General features: G+C 44.9%; 1 protein-coding gene across 4 annotated transcripts in view; it reads right to left on the minus strand.

Annotated features, from left to right (window-relative positions):
* Positions 1 to 15,273, minus strand: part of EXOC3L4 (exocyst complex component 3 like 4) — a 161,057-nt gene that overhangs the window by 58,256 nt on the left and 87,528 nt on the right. For all 4 annotated transcript variants that reach the window (XM_077268891.1, XM_077268909.1, XM_077268900.1 and 1 more), the window contains 4 exons: positions 11,465 to 11,582; positions 10,629 to 10,757; positions 6,917 to 7,017; positions 3,196 to 3,291 (listed from right to left, as the gene is read on the minus strand). In XM_077268891.1, the coding sequence (XP_077125006.1) occupies positions 3,196 to 3,291; positions 6,917 to 7,017; positions 10,629 to 10,757; positions 11,465 to 11,582 (444 nt within the window). The remainder of the gene's footprint in view (positions 1 to 3,195; positions 3,292 to 6,916; positions 7,018 to 10,628; positions 10,758 to 11,464; positions 11,583 to 15,273) is intronic.

Raw genomic sequence — 15,273 nt, forward strand, 5'->3', positions numbered from 1 at the left:
AGTTCAGATCCACAGTGGCTGTGGGAATAGTCCTCGATTGTCCACCAGCCAGTTCAATGACAATCCCAGGTCCTCTATGGATTGCCTCAGGCCGAACCACTCGGGGATCAGCCAGTGTGAGGAAAGCCCCTGAGTCACAAAATCCAATAAGTCTCTGTCCATCCAGCACGACCTCCTGCAAGTGCTTACCTCGATGAGCAGAAGTCGTCATAGCTGCGGGTCGCACACCATAAACTCCTAGTGGTGCAACATGGGTGGGTGAGGCACTAGGCCAGTCCTCACGTAGTGGTGACACGTCTTCCTCCATGGCACTTGGCTGTACATAATTAATAATACGACTGGGTACAGGATCAATCCTCATTTGAACAGCTGGGCAGGAGGCTTGCAGATGCCCCGGCTGCCCACATCGATAGCATCTGTGCTGGGTCTCACTCCATCCAAGGCGTCCTCTTGGGCGAGGGGTAAGGGAACCTGGAGGCCGGCTCCCACCTGAAGTTGCTGTAGGGGTTTGAGGACGACTCCTCCATGGGCTGGCTGGGCATGAGGCCTGCAGATGCCCCGGATGCCCACAACCATAACACCTGCGCTCTGCTACTTCCTCTCCTCGTCGTATTCCAGAAAACGCAGTAGAAGCAACTGGAGGCACATTTACATGGGTATCAGCATGAGGTGGTGGCTTAGAGGAACGGGGAACAATGGGAACAGAAGAACTGGGGGCCACCGGTGTTGTGGAGCTGGTAGGCCTCTCTCGATCCTCTAACAGAACCCTCCACTGAGGCTTGATGGTGAGAGCCTCATCAGCGAGAGATGCAGCGTCTTCCACTGTCACTGGTCTCCTCTCACGCACCCATTCCCTGATCTCAGCGGGGCACTGGCAAAGAATTGTTCTTTTAGGATAACCTGGAGAAAGGTGTTCCAGGTTAAGGCCTCCTCTGCCTCCAGCCAGCGATGACATATTTGTTTGAGTCTATGAGCATATATCTTAAAAGACACTTCCCCATCACAGGCTAAAGTACGGAACTGAGTCCTGTAAGTGTCTGGCGTCACAGCATAATGTTCTAGAATAGTCTGTTTAATCTCCGCATACTCACGGTTCCCCCGAGGGTCCATAGCTCTATAGGCTTCGGCAGCTCCACCCTCTAAGAGCCCCACAAGATGTCGGACTCGCTCCCTTTCCGGGACTTCCATTAATCGACACTGATGCTCAAAGTCCTAGAAGAAGCCCTCAATGTCGCCTGCAGCCTCATTAAAGGCTTAAAGTCTTTGCGGGACACTCTGGGGAGTTCCCTCATGGTGGGTGCTGAGGTTACAGTCTGTCTGGAGCTCCTAGCTGCTTCCAAAGCAATCTGCCTCTCCAGCAATGCCATCTCCTGAGCTCTGTGAATGGCCTCCCTCTCTTCGGCTCTGTGAATGGCCTCCCTCTCCTGAGCTCTGTGAATGGCCTCCCTCTTATCGTCTAGGGTGGCCTCTTCTCCCAGCAATGCCATCTCCTCCTCGTACCACACAGCCCACTGACTTTTTTGGGTATTTAACTCCAGCTGCAGTCTTTCCTCCATTTGCTGTGAGGATCCTTCCTCAGCGTCATCTTGCAGGCGAACTCCTTCCAAAGCCTCAATTAGCTGCTCCTTGGAGAGTCCTTTAAAACGGACTCCTACTTCACGGGCCTTTGATTGTAGGCTCCCCAAAGTCCAGTTCTTGTACTCTGCGGTGCTGGTTCCCGATGTTGGGCCATTGTCCTCCATTCCTTCTGCTCTGATCCCGCTGCTGCCAACCAGTTTGTGACGAGGTGTACGGCAGAGCAAGAAGGGACAACAGGCCAAGGGATGATTCAACAGATTTATTATCAAGAACGCTGGAACAACACATGCAGGTAGATCTACAGACTCTACAATTAGTCCAACGGAACAGATTCGGGGGCACCTCCCGATAATCCTTGTGCCAGCTAACATAGCAATAGTCCTCACGAGTCCAAGAGATCCCAAAACAATTCCACGAACGACGAGATATGTCCTCAGCTCAAGTCTCGCCCCATTCGCTTCCGCAGTCACAGATGGACGTGGGGTCTTGCCTCAGCTAAGAATCTCCACTCCTTCTCCTTTAAGGATCAACTCACATCTGATCTCAAAAATAAGAATGGATTGTCTGAGCTCCTGGGATCCGCCCATGAAGGGGGGTAGGGGTCACACCTTCTATTCAATGGTTGGGTCCACCAGAAGATTCTAGACTGGTGGGCTCTGCTTAGTCTATCTAGTATGTACATTTGACTAGCCACCTGCTGTGAGGAAGAATGGCTATTCTTTCACTAGTGATGTTGACAAAGCTTAATTACATTATAGCTTTGGGCTGCAAGTATTGGGGGAAGGAGACATATTGTTACAGGTGAACTCCCAGCACAAGAAAATACATAAATTACAGAAAATAGAAACCAGAGAACAGTTACATACATCAAATGGCATATTATTCAAATACAGGACAGGGCAAAAGTACATATCATGACAACTACGCCGTCTGTGCACCCAACGCTAGCCCGTCTGTGCACCCAACGCTACACCCAGCTTTTCCCTCAATGCTATACCCAGCTGTGCACCCAACACTATGCCCATCTGAGCACCCAACACTACGCCGTCTGTGCACCCAACGCTAGCCCGTCTGTGCACCCAACGCTACACCCAGCTTTTCCCCCAATGCTATGCCCAGCTGTGCACCCAACACTACGCCCGTCTGTGCACCCAACACTACGCCGTCTGTGCACCCAACGCTAGCCCGTCTGTGCACCTAACGCTACACCCAGCTTTTCCCCCAATGCTATACCCAGCTGTGCACCCAACACTACGCCCGTCTGTGCACCCAACACTACGCTGTCTGTGCACCCAACGCTAGCCCGTGTGTGCACTCAACGCTACACCCAGCTTTGCACCCAATGCTATACCCAGCTGTGCACCCAACGCTACAACCAGCTGTGCACCCAATGCTACACTCGGCTGTGCACCCAACTCTGTACATGGACAGTGCACCTGATCCTGCACCTAACACTAGAGTATATTTTATACCAAATAACTGCACACCAAACTGTATCACATATTCTGCCCTATGGAGACCCCAACACTGAGCCTGATGGCTGTCAGTACTTGCTGGGAGTTGTAGTTTTGCACCAGCGGGACAGTCAGGCTGGACACCGATGCATTAGTCACTCACCTGAGTTTTGTTAAACTGTTCACATAGACAACCGTGTACTGAACAAATAAGTCTGTGAAACTGGTGCCGACACGATCCTGGAAGGCAGTCTGCAGTCTGAAGACAGAACAGAAGTATGTCCATTAAATGTCACCTGCTTAACCCAGCAGGAAGTACAAAAAAAATCACTAAAATTGACAAATCTCCGGGCCCGGATGGGATACACCCCCGAGTACTGCAGGAATTAAGTACAGTCATCGATAGACCATTATTTTTAATCTTCAAAGACTCCATAATAACAGGGTCTGTACCACAGGACTGGCGTATAGCAAATGTGGTGCCAATATTCAAAAAGGGGACAAAAACTGAACTCGGAAATTATAGGCCAGTAAGCTTAACCTCTACTGTGGGTAAAATCCTGGAGGGCATTCTAAGGGATACTATACTGGAGTATCTGAAGAGGAATAACCTCATGACCCAGTATCAGCACGGGTTTACTAGGGACCGATCGTGTCAGACTAATTTGATCAGCTTCTATGAAGAGGTAAGTTCCGGACTGGACCAAGGGAACCCAGTGGATGTAGTGTATATGGACTTTTCAAAAGCTTTTGATACGGTGCCACACAAAAGGTTGTTACATAAAATGAGAATAATGGGGATAGGGGAAAATATGTGTAAGTGGATTGAGAGCTGGCTCAGGGATAGGAAACAAAGGGTGGTTATTAATGGAGCACACTCGGACTGGGTCGCGGTTAGCAGTGGGGTACCACAGGGGTCCATATTGGGCCCTCTTCTTTTTAACATATTTATTAATGACCTTGTAGGGGGCATTCAGAGTAGAATTTCAATATTTGCAGATGACACTAAACTCTGCAGGGTAATCAATACAGAGGAGGACAATTTTATATTACAGGATGATTTATGTAAACTAGAAGCTTGGGCTGATAAATGGCAAATGAGCTTTAATGGGGATAAATGTAAGGTTATGCACTTGGGTAGAAGTAATAAGATGTATAACTATGTGCTTAATTCTAAAACTCTGGGCAAAACCGTCAATGAAAAGACCTGGGAGTATGGGTGGATGACAAACTCATATTCAGTGGCCAGTGTCAGGCAGCTGCTACAAAGGCAAATAAAATAATGGGATGCATTAAAAGAGGCATAGATGCTCATGAGGAGAACATAATTTTACCTCTATACAAGTCACTAGTTCGACCACACTTAGGGTATGTGTCCACGTTCAGGCTTGCTTCAGGCTTTGGTCAGGATTTTATGCAAGTAAAATCCTGACCAAAACTGCACCTGAGGTCACTGGCAGGTCACCTGCGGTGTGCCTGCGTGTTTTGCTCATTGTAGCAACATGCTGCGTTTTGAAAAAACGCACCGCGCATGCGTTTTCGCGGCAAAAACGCATGCGTTTTTTAACGCATAGTGGAGTCGGGATTTCATGAAATCCCCTCCACTATGCTGTAACATCTGGAAGCTGCGTTTTTGACGCTGCGGAAACGCAGCGTTTCCTGAACGTGGACACATACCCTTTGAATACTGTGCACAGTTCTGGTCTCCGGTGTATAAGAAAGACATAGCTGAACTGGAGCGGGTGCAGAGAAGAGCGACCAAGGTTATTAGAGGACTGGGGGGTCTGCAATACCAAGATAGATTATTACACTTGGGGCTATTTAGTTTGAAAAAACGAAGGCTAAGGGGGGATCTTATTTTAATGTATAAATATATGAGGGGACAGTACAAAGACCTTTCTGATGATCTTTTTAATCATAGACCTGAGACAGGGACAAGGGGGCATCCTCTACGTCTGGAGGAAAGAAGGTTTAAGCATAATAACAGACGCGGATTCTTTACTGTAAGAGCAGTGAGACTATGGAACTCTCTGCCGTATGATGTTGTAATGAGTGATTCATTACTTAAATTTAAGAGGGGACTGGATGCCTTTCTGGAAAAGTATAATGTTACAGGGTATATACACTAGATTCCTTGATAGGGCGTTGATCCAGGGAACTAGTCTGATTGCCGTATGTGGGGTCGGGAAGGAATTTTTTTCCCCATGATGGAGCTTACTCTTTGCCACATGGGTTTTTTTTGCCTTCCTCTGGATCAACATGTTAGGGCATGTTAGGTTAGGCTATGGGTTGAACTAGATGGACTTAAAGTCTTCCTTCAACCTTAATAACTAGGTTAGGCTATGTGCACACATTGCGGATTTCTGTGCGGACTTTTCTGCTCAGTTTTTGAAAAATTACCCACGGATTTACCATGGATTTCCAGCGTTTTTTGTGCGGATTTCACCTGTGTTTTTACACCTGCGGATTCCTATAGTGGAATAGGTGTAAAACGCTGTGGAATCCGCACAAAGAGTTGATGTGCTGCGGAAAATAAACCGCAACGTTTCCGCACGGTATTTTATGCAGCATGGGCACTGCGGATTTGGTTTTCCATAGGTTTACATGGTACTGTACACCACATTGAAAACTGCTACGGATCCGCAGCGGCCAATCCACTGCAGATCTGCAGCCAAATCCGCAACGTGTGCACATAGCCTTACTATGTTATTATGCTGTAATCACTGATGACATTGTATCCTACACACAGGAGAAACCTATGACAACACTAAGGGTATGTGTCCACGTTCAGGATTGCATCAGGATTTGGTCAGGATTTTACATCAGTATTTGTAAGCCAAAACCAGGAGTGGGTGATAAATGCAGAAGTGGTGCATATGTTTCTATTATACTTTTCCTCTAATTGTTCCACTCCTGGTTTTGGCTTACAAATACTGATGAAAAATCCTGACCAAATCCTGATGCAATCCTGAATGTGGACACATACCCTCAGCGTGCAGTGTGAATGAGGGCTCCAGTGATAAAAGGATAAACCCTATGGTACAAAAAGAGATCCCATTTATATTCCTGCTGGAATATGGACCCGGGAATGACCATTCCTCCCTACAGGGACAGCAAACTGGGGCAAAGTAGATCTACATCAGGGAAACACTCATCATGCAATCCTGCTCCTATAGCTTCCACTAGAAGGAGCTCACTGCATATAGATTAATACATCCACCACTAGAGGGAGCTCACTACATACAGATGTATGCAGCTACCACTAAAGGAAGCTTGGTGCATGCAGATTTATACAGCCACCACTATAAGGAGGTCACTACATGCAGATTTATACAGCTACCACTAGAGGGAGCTCAGTGCATGCAGATTTATATAGCCACCACTCTGATGAGATCACTGCATAACTATTTTTACACAGCCATCCCTGGGGGAGTTAATTGTATATAGATTTATACAGTCACCACTAGGGGGAGCTCACTACAAACAAATGTATACAGCCTTTACTAGAGCGAGCTCACTACATACAGATTTATATAGCCACCACTAGAGGGAGCTCACTACACACAGATTTATACAGTCACCACTAGAGGGAGCTCACTACATACAGATTTATACAGCCACCACTAGAGGGAGCTCACTACATACAGATTTATACAGCCACCACTAGAGGGAGCTCACTACATACTGTTTTATATATGTGTGCTGTGAATTCTAGGATAACAAAGACAATTTTTTATGAGCAGTCTATGATTGTTTCTTGCTATTCACATTTATGTTATGTTGAGCAGCTCTGAAGTGCTGTTCTATAAATGATAGACTGATACACCGTATAGGAGAACAGGAACATTCTGGAGAACGTGGAAGCTTTGAGTGTAATAACAAACCTTGTGGTGAATGTTCCCAGCTCCTCTATACAGGCATTGAATGCGGAGATCTCCAGCTCCTCACTTAGCGTCGCTGAGTTTCGGACATGAGTTCCTATAATCTGAAGAAGATAGAACATGGTGCCTGAATGTTACGTTATAAAAGGTCAAAAGAAGCCCTGGCAAGTATCAAAGACCACAGCTCGCTAGAAGGGTAGATAAAGGCAGCTTTCCTTTCTACCCAAATATTGCCATATGGTGCCAATAACGCTCCTATACAATGCCGCATAATACTGCCATTCAGTGTCAATAATGTGAGGAGAGAATGTGCAATGACGGGGTCAATTCTAATTGCACTTAGATACAGGCAAAAAAACAGGTCAATTATGAAGTCTAGGGTGGTCCTGAGCTTTGAGTCTCTGGTGATCCTGAGCTTTGAGTTTCTGGTGGTCCTGAGCTTTGAGTCTCTGGTGGTCCTGAGCTTTGAGTCTCTGGTGGTCCTGAGCTTTGACTCCCTGATGGTCCTGAGTTTTGACTCTCTGGTGGTCCTGAGCTTTGACTCTCTGGTGGTCCTGAGCTTTTGACTCTCTGGTGGTCCTGAGCTTTGACTCTCTGATGGTCCTGAGCTTTGACTCTCTAGTGGTCCTGAGCTTTGACTTTGACTCTCTGGTTTTCCTGAGCTTTGACTCTCTGGTCGTCCTGAGCTTTGCAGAGGTAAATAGTAAAAACTCTTGATGTTCACATGGAAATGGATATTGTCGGACAGTACTTGTAAAAATAAGCAATTTTGATATTTATTGCTTGTTGAGATATTATCACTTTTCTTTACATTTTGTTGCCTAGGAGACCAACCACTGCTGCTGTCTAGCTTGTTATGAAGCTGTTCTGCTTCATAGCAGCAATGGTCGGTGTCCAATGCAACAACCTATAAGCAAAAGGAAGTGTGAATATTAACCCCTTCATGACCTTGGAATTTTCCGTTTTTCCGTGTTCGTTTTTCACTCTCCTTCCCAGAGCCATAACTTTTATTATTTTTCCGTCTATATGGCCATGTGGGGGCTTATTTTTTGTGGGACGAGTTTTACTTTTGAACGACATCATTGGTTTTACCATGTCTTGTACTAGAAAATGGGAAAAAAATTCCAAGTGCAGTGAAATTGCAAAAAAAAGTGCAATCCCATGTGTGTTTTTTGTTTAGCTTTTTTGCTAGGTTCACTAAATGCTAAAACTGACCTGCCATCATGATTCCAGGTCATTACGAGTTCATAGACACCAAACATGTCTAGGTTATTTTTTATCTAAGTGGTGAAAAAAAATTCCAAACTTTGCTAAATAAAAAAAAATTGCGCCATTTTACCCGTAGTGTCTCCATTTTTCAGGATCTGGGGTCAGGTGAGGACTTACTTTTTGCGTGCTGAGCTGGCGTTTTTAATGATACCATTTTGGTGCAGATAGGTACTTTTGATCGCCCGTTATTGCATTTTTATGCAATGTTGCAGCAACCAAGAAAACGTAATTTTGGCGTTTAAAATTTTTTTCTCGCTACGCCATTTAGCGATCAGGTCAATCATGTGATACCAAATATGTGTAGGTTTGATTTTATTTTTATTGTTTTATTTTCAATGGGGCAGGCAAAAGGGGGGGTGATTTAAACTTTTATATTTTTTTTATTTATTTCATATTTTTTTAAACTTTTTTTTACTTTTGCCATACTTCAATAGCCTCCATGGGAGTCTAGAAGCTGGCATTGCCTGATCGGCTCAGCTACATAGCAGCAGCGATCATCAGAACGCTGCTATGTAGCTGAATTGCAGGCTTGCTATGAGCGCCGACCACAGGGTGTCGCTCACAGCAAAACAGCATCAGTAACCATAGCGGTCTCAAGGACCTCTATGGTTACTATCATGACACATCGCTGACCCCCGATCATGTGACGGGGGTCGGCGATGCGCGCATTTCCGGCCGCGCGGCCTGGAAGCAGTAGTTAAATGCCACTGTCAGCGTTTGACAGCGGCATTTAACTAGTTAATAGCAGTGGGTGGATCGCGATTCCACTTGCCGCTATTGCGCGCACATGTCAGCTGTACAAAACAGCTGACATGTCGCGGCTTTGATGTGGGCTCAGCGCCGGAGCCCAGATCAAAGCAGGGGATCTGACCTCGGACGTACTATCCCATCCGAGGTCAGAAAGGGGTTAAGAATGACTGAAAATTTTTATAAGTTGCAAAATTGCTTATTTTTGCAAGCTCTATCCGACAAGATAGGAATAACTGAGGTTATTAATAAACTGTGTGGCGGTGTTGGATTTCCCCCAAAAAAATAATAATTTTAGCTGAATTTACAAATTATTATTAATATTGTTCATTTAAAGGCTATGTATATTATTTTTTTCTTTCTAATGCTCCATAAAAAAGGCAAGTTAGGACTGAGATTCTCCTTTTGCCTTGTGCACACAGCTCCTATGCAGAACTATGTGTCTCTATGGTGACAGACTAAAAACAGACCCTGTGTAGTCTGACCCTGCGGTCCTGTCTTTCTCCACTTTCCTTGACAACCTGCAGTTAGACAGAGCGAAGAGGAAGACGACTACACCGGAATTGTATGTACTGCCCCTTTAAATCCAGCGCGGCAGTGAAAGGGTAAAGTGTTTGGCATCAGATATTGAAATTTCTTGATTCCAACAATTAAAACGCTTTGTCCCCTGGCAGAGCCGCTATTGTGATAACATTGTACCGGCCATTGAAATGCAAATGGCTCTGAAATTGCAGTTTCCAAATCCCCCATCTCTTGCGCTCTGCCAGTTAGCGGCTGTAAATACTCCCATCATCCGCATGAGTCACTGCACAGTAGTAGCATATTACCCACGAGCTTCGCTTTATTCCACAAGGTAGATGCCAAATATTTAATGCCGGAGAAAATCTTCAGGAACATAAATTGTTTTCAGGTATCAAAGTGCAAGATGACTGGTAAATTGGAGCTTCCTGCAAGCCACAAGGCTTGGCTGGCTTAGAGGTGAGCCACTAAAGCCAGACCGCTACTTAAAGGGATATTTCAATCACCAGAATCATCTCATTATCTTTAGAATGGGACATTGTCAGCAGAGTCATCTCATTATCAGTAGAGAAGGACATTGTCAGCAGAGTCATCTCATTATCAGTAGAGAAGGACATTGTCGGCAGAGTCATCTCATTATCTGTAGAGGAGGACATTGTTGTCAGAGTCATCTCATTATCTGTAGTGGAGGGCATTGTCAGCAGAGTCATCTCATTATCTTTAGACTGGGACATTGTTGGCAGAGTCATCTCATTATCAGTAAAGGAGGACATTGTTAGCAGAGTCATCTCATTATCAGTAGAGGAGGACATTGTCGGCAGAGTCATCTCATTATCTTTAGAATGGAACATTGTTTGCAGAGACATCTCATTAATTATCTTTAGAATGGTACATTGTCTTCAGAGTCATCTCATAATAATTATAGGAGTCCATAAGTTATAATCTAGTACAAGGAATGAGCTATGATGTAATATTTCCCCTCTGGAATAACATGGGATTCAGTTGTGGCTGAACGTCATGCGACATTCGATGGTAAATAGGAACTAGATACCATTGAAGAGGTCTTCCAGCTTTCAGTCTTCGGTCCCGAGTTGATTGTTTCATGCCAACCATTCTCACACGGGGTGAAGCTTAGGTCCTAGTCTCGAGGCATCTCAATGATTGCGCCCAGCACACTTACCTCCTCAACGTCTGTGTAAATTGGTAGGTGGCAGCTGTCTGTCAGCATCAGCTTCTCCACCTCTTCTCCACTCTCCCAGTTCTTCTTCTCCATTTCTATTATGTTGCTCAGATATGTCCTGATTGTTTCCTACAAGGAAGGATGTTAGGAGTCACTGGAAATGAAAGCCCCATTGTGTATGACATAAGATGATGCGGAAGTAGTGTGCTCTATACGGGGAAGAAGTGGTTTTTCTATATAGACTCTTCTATATCAGGAACACGTGGATGTTGTATAGACTAACATCAGTGGAGTCAGTAGGTGATCACACTGAAATCTCTGTGTCTCAGGGGATCGGACATGTCCTGCTGTAGGACAACTGTCTGCAGCAGGAGCCTCCTGTGCCCTGCATGTAATAGGACAAAAGATTGCTAAGCCCCTCCCACTTGTCTTGTGAAGGCAGGGCTTCACTGACCCCATCAGATGACGCAACTGATCGGCAGGAGATTAACTTTTTTATTTTCTGTAGGATTTCTCCAGCTAAAACTTGTATTTCTCGTTTTTATAGTCTTTGTTTCTGCTCTCTGGCTCCAGCTCCGCTACTTTGTCTGTTGGGGTTTGTGGTGATCTAAAACCTTAATCAGTCCAAGGGTTAGAAAAAATGCTTTACTTCCAAAAGCAGCATCACATGTTTCCATGGGTTCTCTCTGGTCTTACAGTTCTGCACCAATGAAGTGAATGGTGGCTGAGCTGCAATACCACTGTTTTGAGAATAAAACAGACATGTTTTTGTAAACCTAGACAACCCCTTTAAATTTTGCACTAAAGAAAGGACAGAGAATATTTGTCAACGTTACCTGTAAAGTTCGGTTATAATCTTTTTTCAGTTTTTCAAGACATTCTCCTTCCAGCAGAGGGCGAAGACTAAAGGGGTTCATTTCTTCATGAAGTTCCAGATTTCCCATAAATTTATCACTGTAAGGGGTTAAACAGACAAAAGGAGTCATAATGAGGCTTTTCTAAATCAGTACTAGAAAAAACCAGGGGAACTTAAATCTCCTAGGACATGCTGGGAGTTGTAGTTTCACAACATTGCTCCAGGAGATTAGCAGCTGCCACAATGGCTGTCACCCAGCTTCCCGAAAACCAAATATAAGGAAAGAATTCCAACTTGACAAAAGAGAGAGATTGAAGGATCGGATTTTTCATATGTGCCAGTCCTGATAGGGCAATGTTGAGATTTGTAGTATTGGGGTGAAGCGATGGCCGGGGGACCACCACAGTGCAGGAAGACTACTGTACACAAGATGAGGTGCAAACAACAAAGTGTAGATTTATTGGAAGGCATGGAACGAAGTGAATGAGGAAGATGCAAACAGGGGTTAGCAATGGCAAAAGACAATTTACAAGAGTTATAAACTTTATCTTTCCCGTAAAATAGCACGGTGCTCCAACTATTGCAGACTCAAAATATGTCTAACCAGCAAATGTAAACAATAAACAGGTGATGATGCTACTCTACATATAACCTCCCTGGCCTTTACTAAGCAGGCCACACGGCTCCCGTGTACTGACTATTGAAGCCTACACTAGGCCCTAACAGGTGCACCAAACAGGAACAGACTCACGGTGATGTTGGAGAATCAGCTCCAGTCACAGGGGGGCCCCCAGCAGTCTAATATGGTGGTGCACACGGCTTTCTGTCAGCTCTGTGAAACTTGGTCTTCTCCTTGCTTCTGGATCCTAGGGATGCTCCTGGAAACTGTAAATCCCTTTCTCTGTATCTTTGTGGCTCTCTTGCAGCTATATCAGGACACAGTTCTTCTCTCTTTCAGCTATCAGCACAAAAAGTCCTCTCTGCAGCAGCCTCAGTTCACACACACTGCTCCAGCTCCACACCTGCACTCTGCCAGACTAGTTCATCACACCGACTATTGCAGGGGAGAAGCAGAACATTCCATCATGCCAGACAAGGGGGTGCAGCCTCTTAAAGTGACAGCGTGTTCCTTACTGTCCATAACAGCACCACCCTCTTACAGGAGGTTGGGAGTTTTTACAAAAACTTTAGAGTTGCAAATTGCAAACTTCCATTCTTGGAGATTATTGACAACTATACTGGTTGCTGATGAGAGTGGTCTTTAATCTGTGACCCTCCAGCTATGGCATAACTACAGCTCTCAGCATCCCCTGACAGATGGGAACTGGGAGTAGTTTGCAAAGCTAGGGTGTCTCAAATTGGAATCTAGCACTCTGGGACGATGATACCAGGCCAGTCACTACCCAGAAGCTATAGCCAAACTACAACTCCCAGCATGCCATGACTGTGGAGGGCTGGGAGTTGTAGTTTTTGAAAAGGTGGAGAGTCACAGGTTGTACACTACCATTCCAGGAGATTAATCTTGAGAGGTCTTTAATCTGGGACCATCCAGCTGCAGAAAACTACAACTCCCAGTATGCCATGGCAGCGGCGGACTATCTGAATATGCAGGGAGTGGTAGTTTTGCAAAAGTTGTAATGCCAATGGCTGTAAATCAGGGCCCCGGGAGTGACAGCAGCATATTGGTCGCCATTCAAGATGGTCTATAATTCATGACCGTCTAACTATTGCACAACTACAACCCCCAGCATGCCATGGCAGCTGCTCACTGTTAGGGCATGCAGGGAGCTGTACACACGTGGTCAAAATTGTTGGTACCCCTCGTTTAATGACAGAAAAACCCACAATAGTCACAGAAATAACTTGAATCTGACAAAAGTAATAATAAATAAAAAATCTATGAAAATTAACAAATGAAAGTCAGACATTGCTTTTCAACCACGCTTCCTCAGAATTTAAAAAAATAATAAAACTCATGAAATAGGCCTGGACAGAAATGATGGTACCCCTGAAAATAATGTGACTAAAGGGACATGTTAAATCAAGGTGTGTCCACTAACTAGCATCACAGGTGTCTACAATCTTGTAATCAGTGAGTGGGCCTGTATATAGGGCTACAGATACTCACTGTGCTGTTTGGTGACATGGTATGTGTCACACTCAACATGGACCAGAGGAAGCGAAGGAAAGAGTTGTCTCTTATAGCCAAACATGATAAAGGTAAAAGTTATACGACCATCTCCAAGCAGCTTGATGTTCCTGTGATTACAGTTGCACATATTGTTCAGAAATGTAAGATCCATGGGACTGTAGCCAACCTCCCTGTACGTGGCCGCAGGAGGAAAATTTATGACAAATCAAAGAGATGGATAATACGAATAGTAGCAAAAGAGCCCAGAAAACTTCTAAACAGATTAAAGGTGAATTTCAAGCTCAAGGAACATCAGTATCAGATCACACCATCCGTCGTTGTATGAGCCAAAGTGGACTTCATGGTAGACAACCAAGGAGGACACCGCTGCTGAAAAAAACTCATAAAAAAGCCAAACTGGAATTAGCCAAACTACATGTTGACAAGCCCCAAAATGCCTGGGAGAATGTCCTATGGATAGATGAGACAAAAATGGAACTTTTTGGCAAGGCACGTCAGCTCTTTGTTCACATATGGAAAAATGAAGCATATCAAGAAAAGAACACAGTCCCTACTGTGAAACATTGCGGAGGCTCTGTTATGTTCTGGGGCTGGTTTGCTGCATCTGGCACAGGGTGTCTAGAATCTGTGCTGGCTACAATGAAATCTCAAGACTTTCAAGGGATTCTAGAGAGAAATGTGCTACCCAGTGTCAGAAAGCTTGGTCACAGGTCATGGGTCTTGCAACAGGATAATGACCCAAAACACAGAGCTAAAAACACCCAAGAATGGCTAAGAGGAAAACACTGGACTATTCTGAAGTGGCCTTCTATAAGCCCTGACCTAAAATGCTATTGTGCATCTTTGGAAAGAGCTGAAACATGCCGGCTGGAAAAGGCAACCTTCAAACACGAGACAACTGGAGCAGTTTGCTCTTGAGGAGTGGGCCAAAATACCTGTCGGGAGGTGCAGAAGTCTCATTGACAGTTACAGGAATCGTTTGATTGCAGTGATTGCCTCAAAAGGTTGTGCAACAAAATATTAAGTTAAGGGTACCATCACTTCTGTCGAGGCCTATTTCACGAGTTTTATTTATTTTATTTTTCTTAATTCTGTGGAAGCATGGTAGAAAAGCAATGTCTGACTTTCATTTGTTCATTTTCATAGATTTTTTATTTATTATTACTTTTGTCAGATTCAAGTTATTTCTGTGACCATTGTGGGTTTTTCTTTCATTAAACGAGGGCTACCAACAATTTTGACCACATGTGTAGAATGGATGCAATATATGTCTTCTCCAACTATTATCTGGCAGGGCATGCTGGGAGTTGTAGTTTTATAAAGTACCAGTCCGGGTGATTAGCGATGGCGATAGTTTCGCTGCCAGACGAAGACGAGTCCGGGGTTTACATTTCCAGAGGATTTCCTTATTTTTGGGGACGTTTTACCCTCTCGAGATGTCAGATTGCCAGAGATGGCGGCAGATCTGTTGCCATGGTGACGGTCGGGGGTGACGCTCATCCAATATTGGAGGGGGCTTTCATAGCTCCTTCTTACCCCCGGACTCGGCACTGTGCTGATAAATGCACTTTCCTCCCGGTGGAGGCTGCTAGGCGCGGAGTGTGCGCCAGCGGTGATTATAGGTACGGAGAAAGCAC

This window comes from Ranitomeya variabilis, chromosome 1, assembly GCF_051348905.1.
Source record: "Ranitomeya variabilis isolate aRanVar5 chromosome 1, aRanVar5.hap1, whole genome shotgun sequence".
NCBI lineage: Eukaryota > Metazoa > Chordata > Amphibia > Anura > Dendrobatidae > Ranitomeya > Ranitomeya variabilis.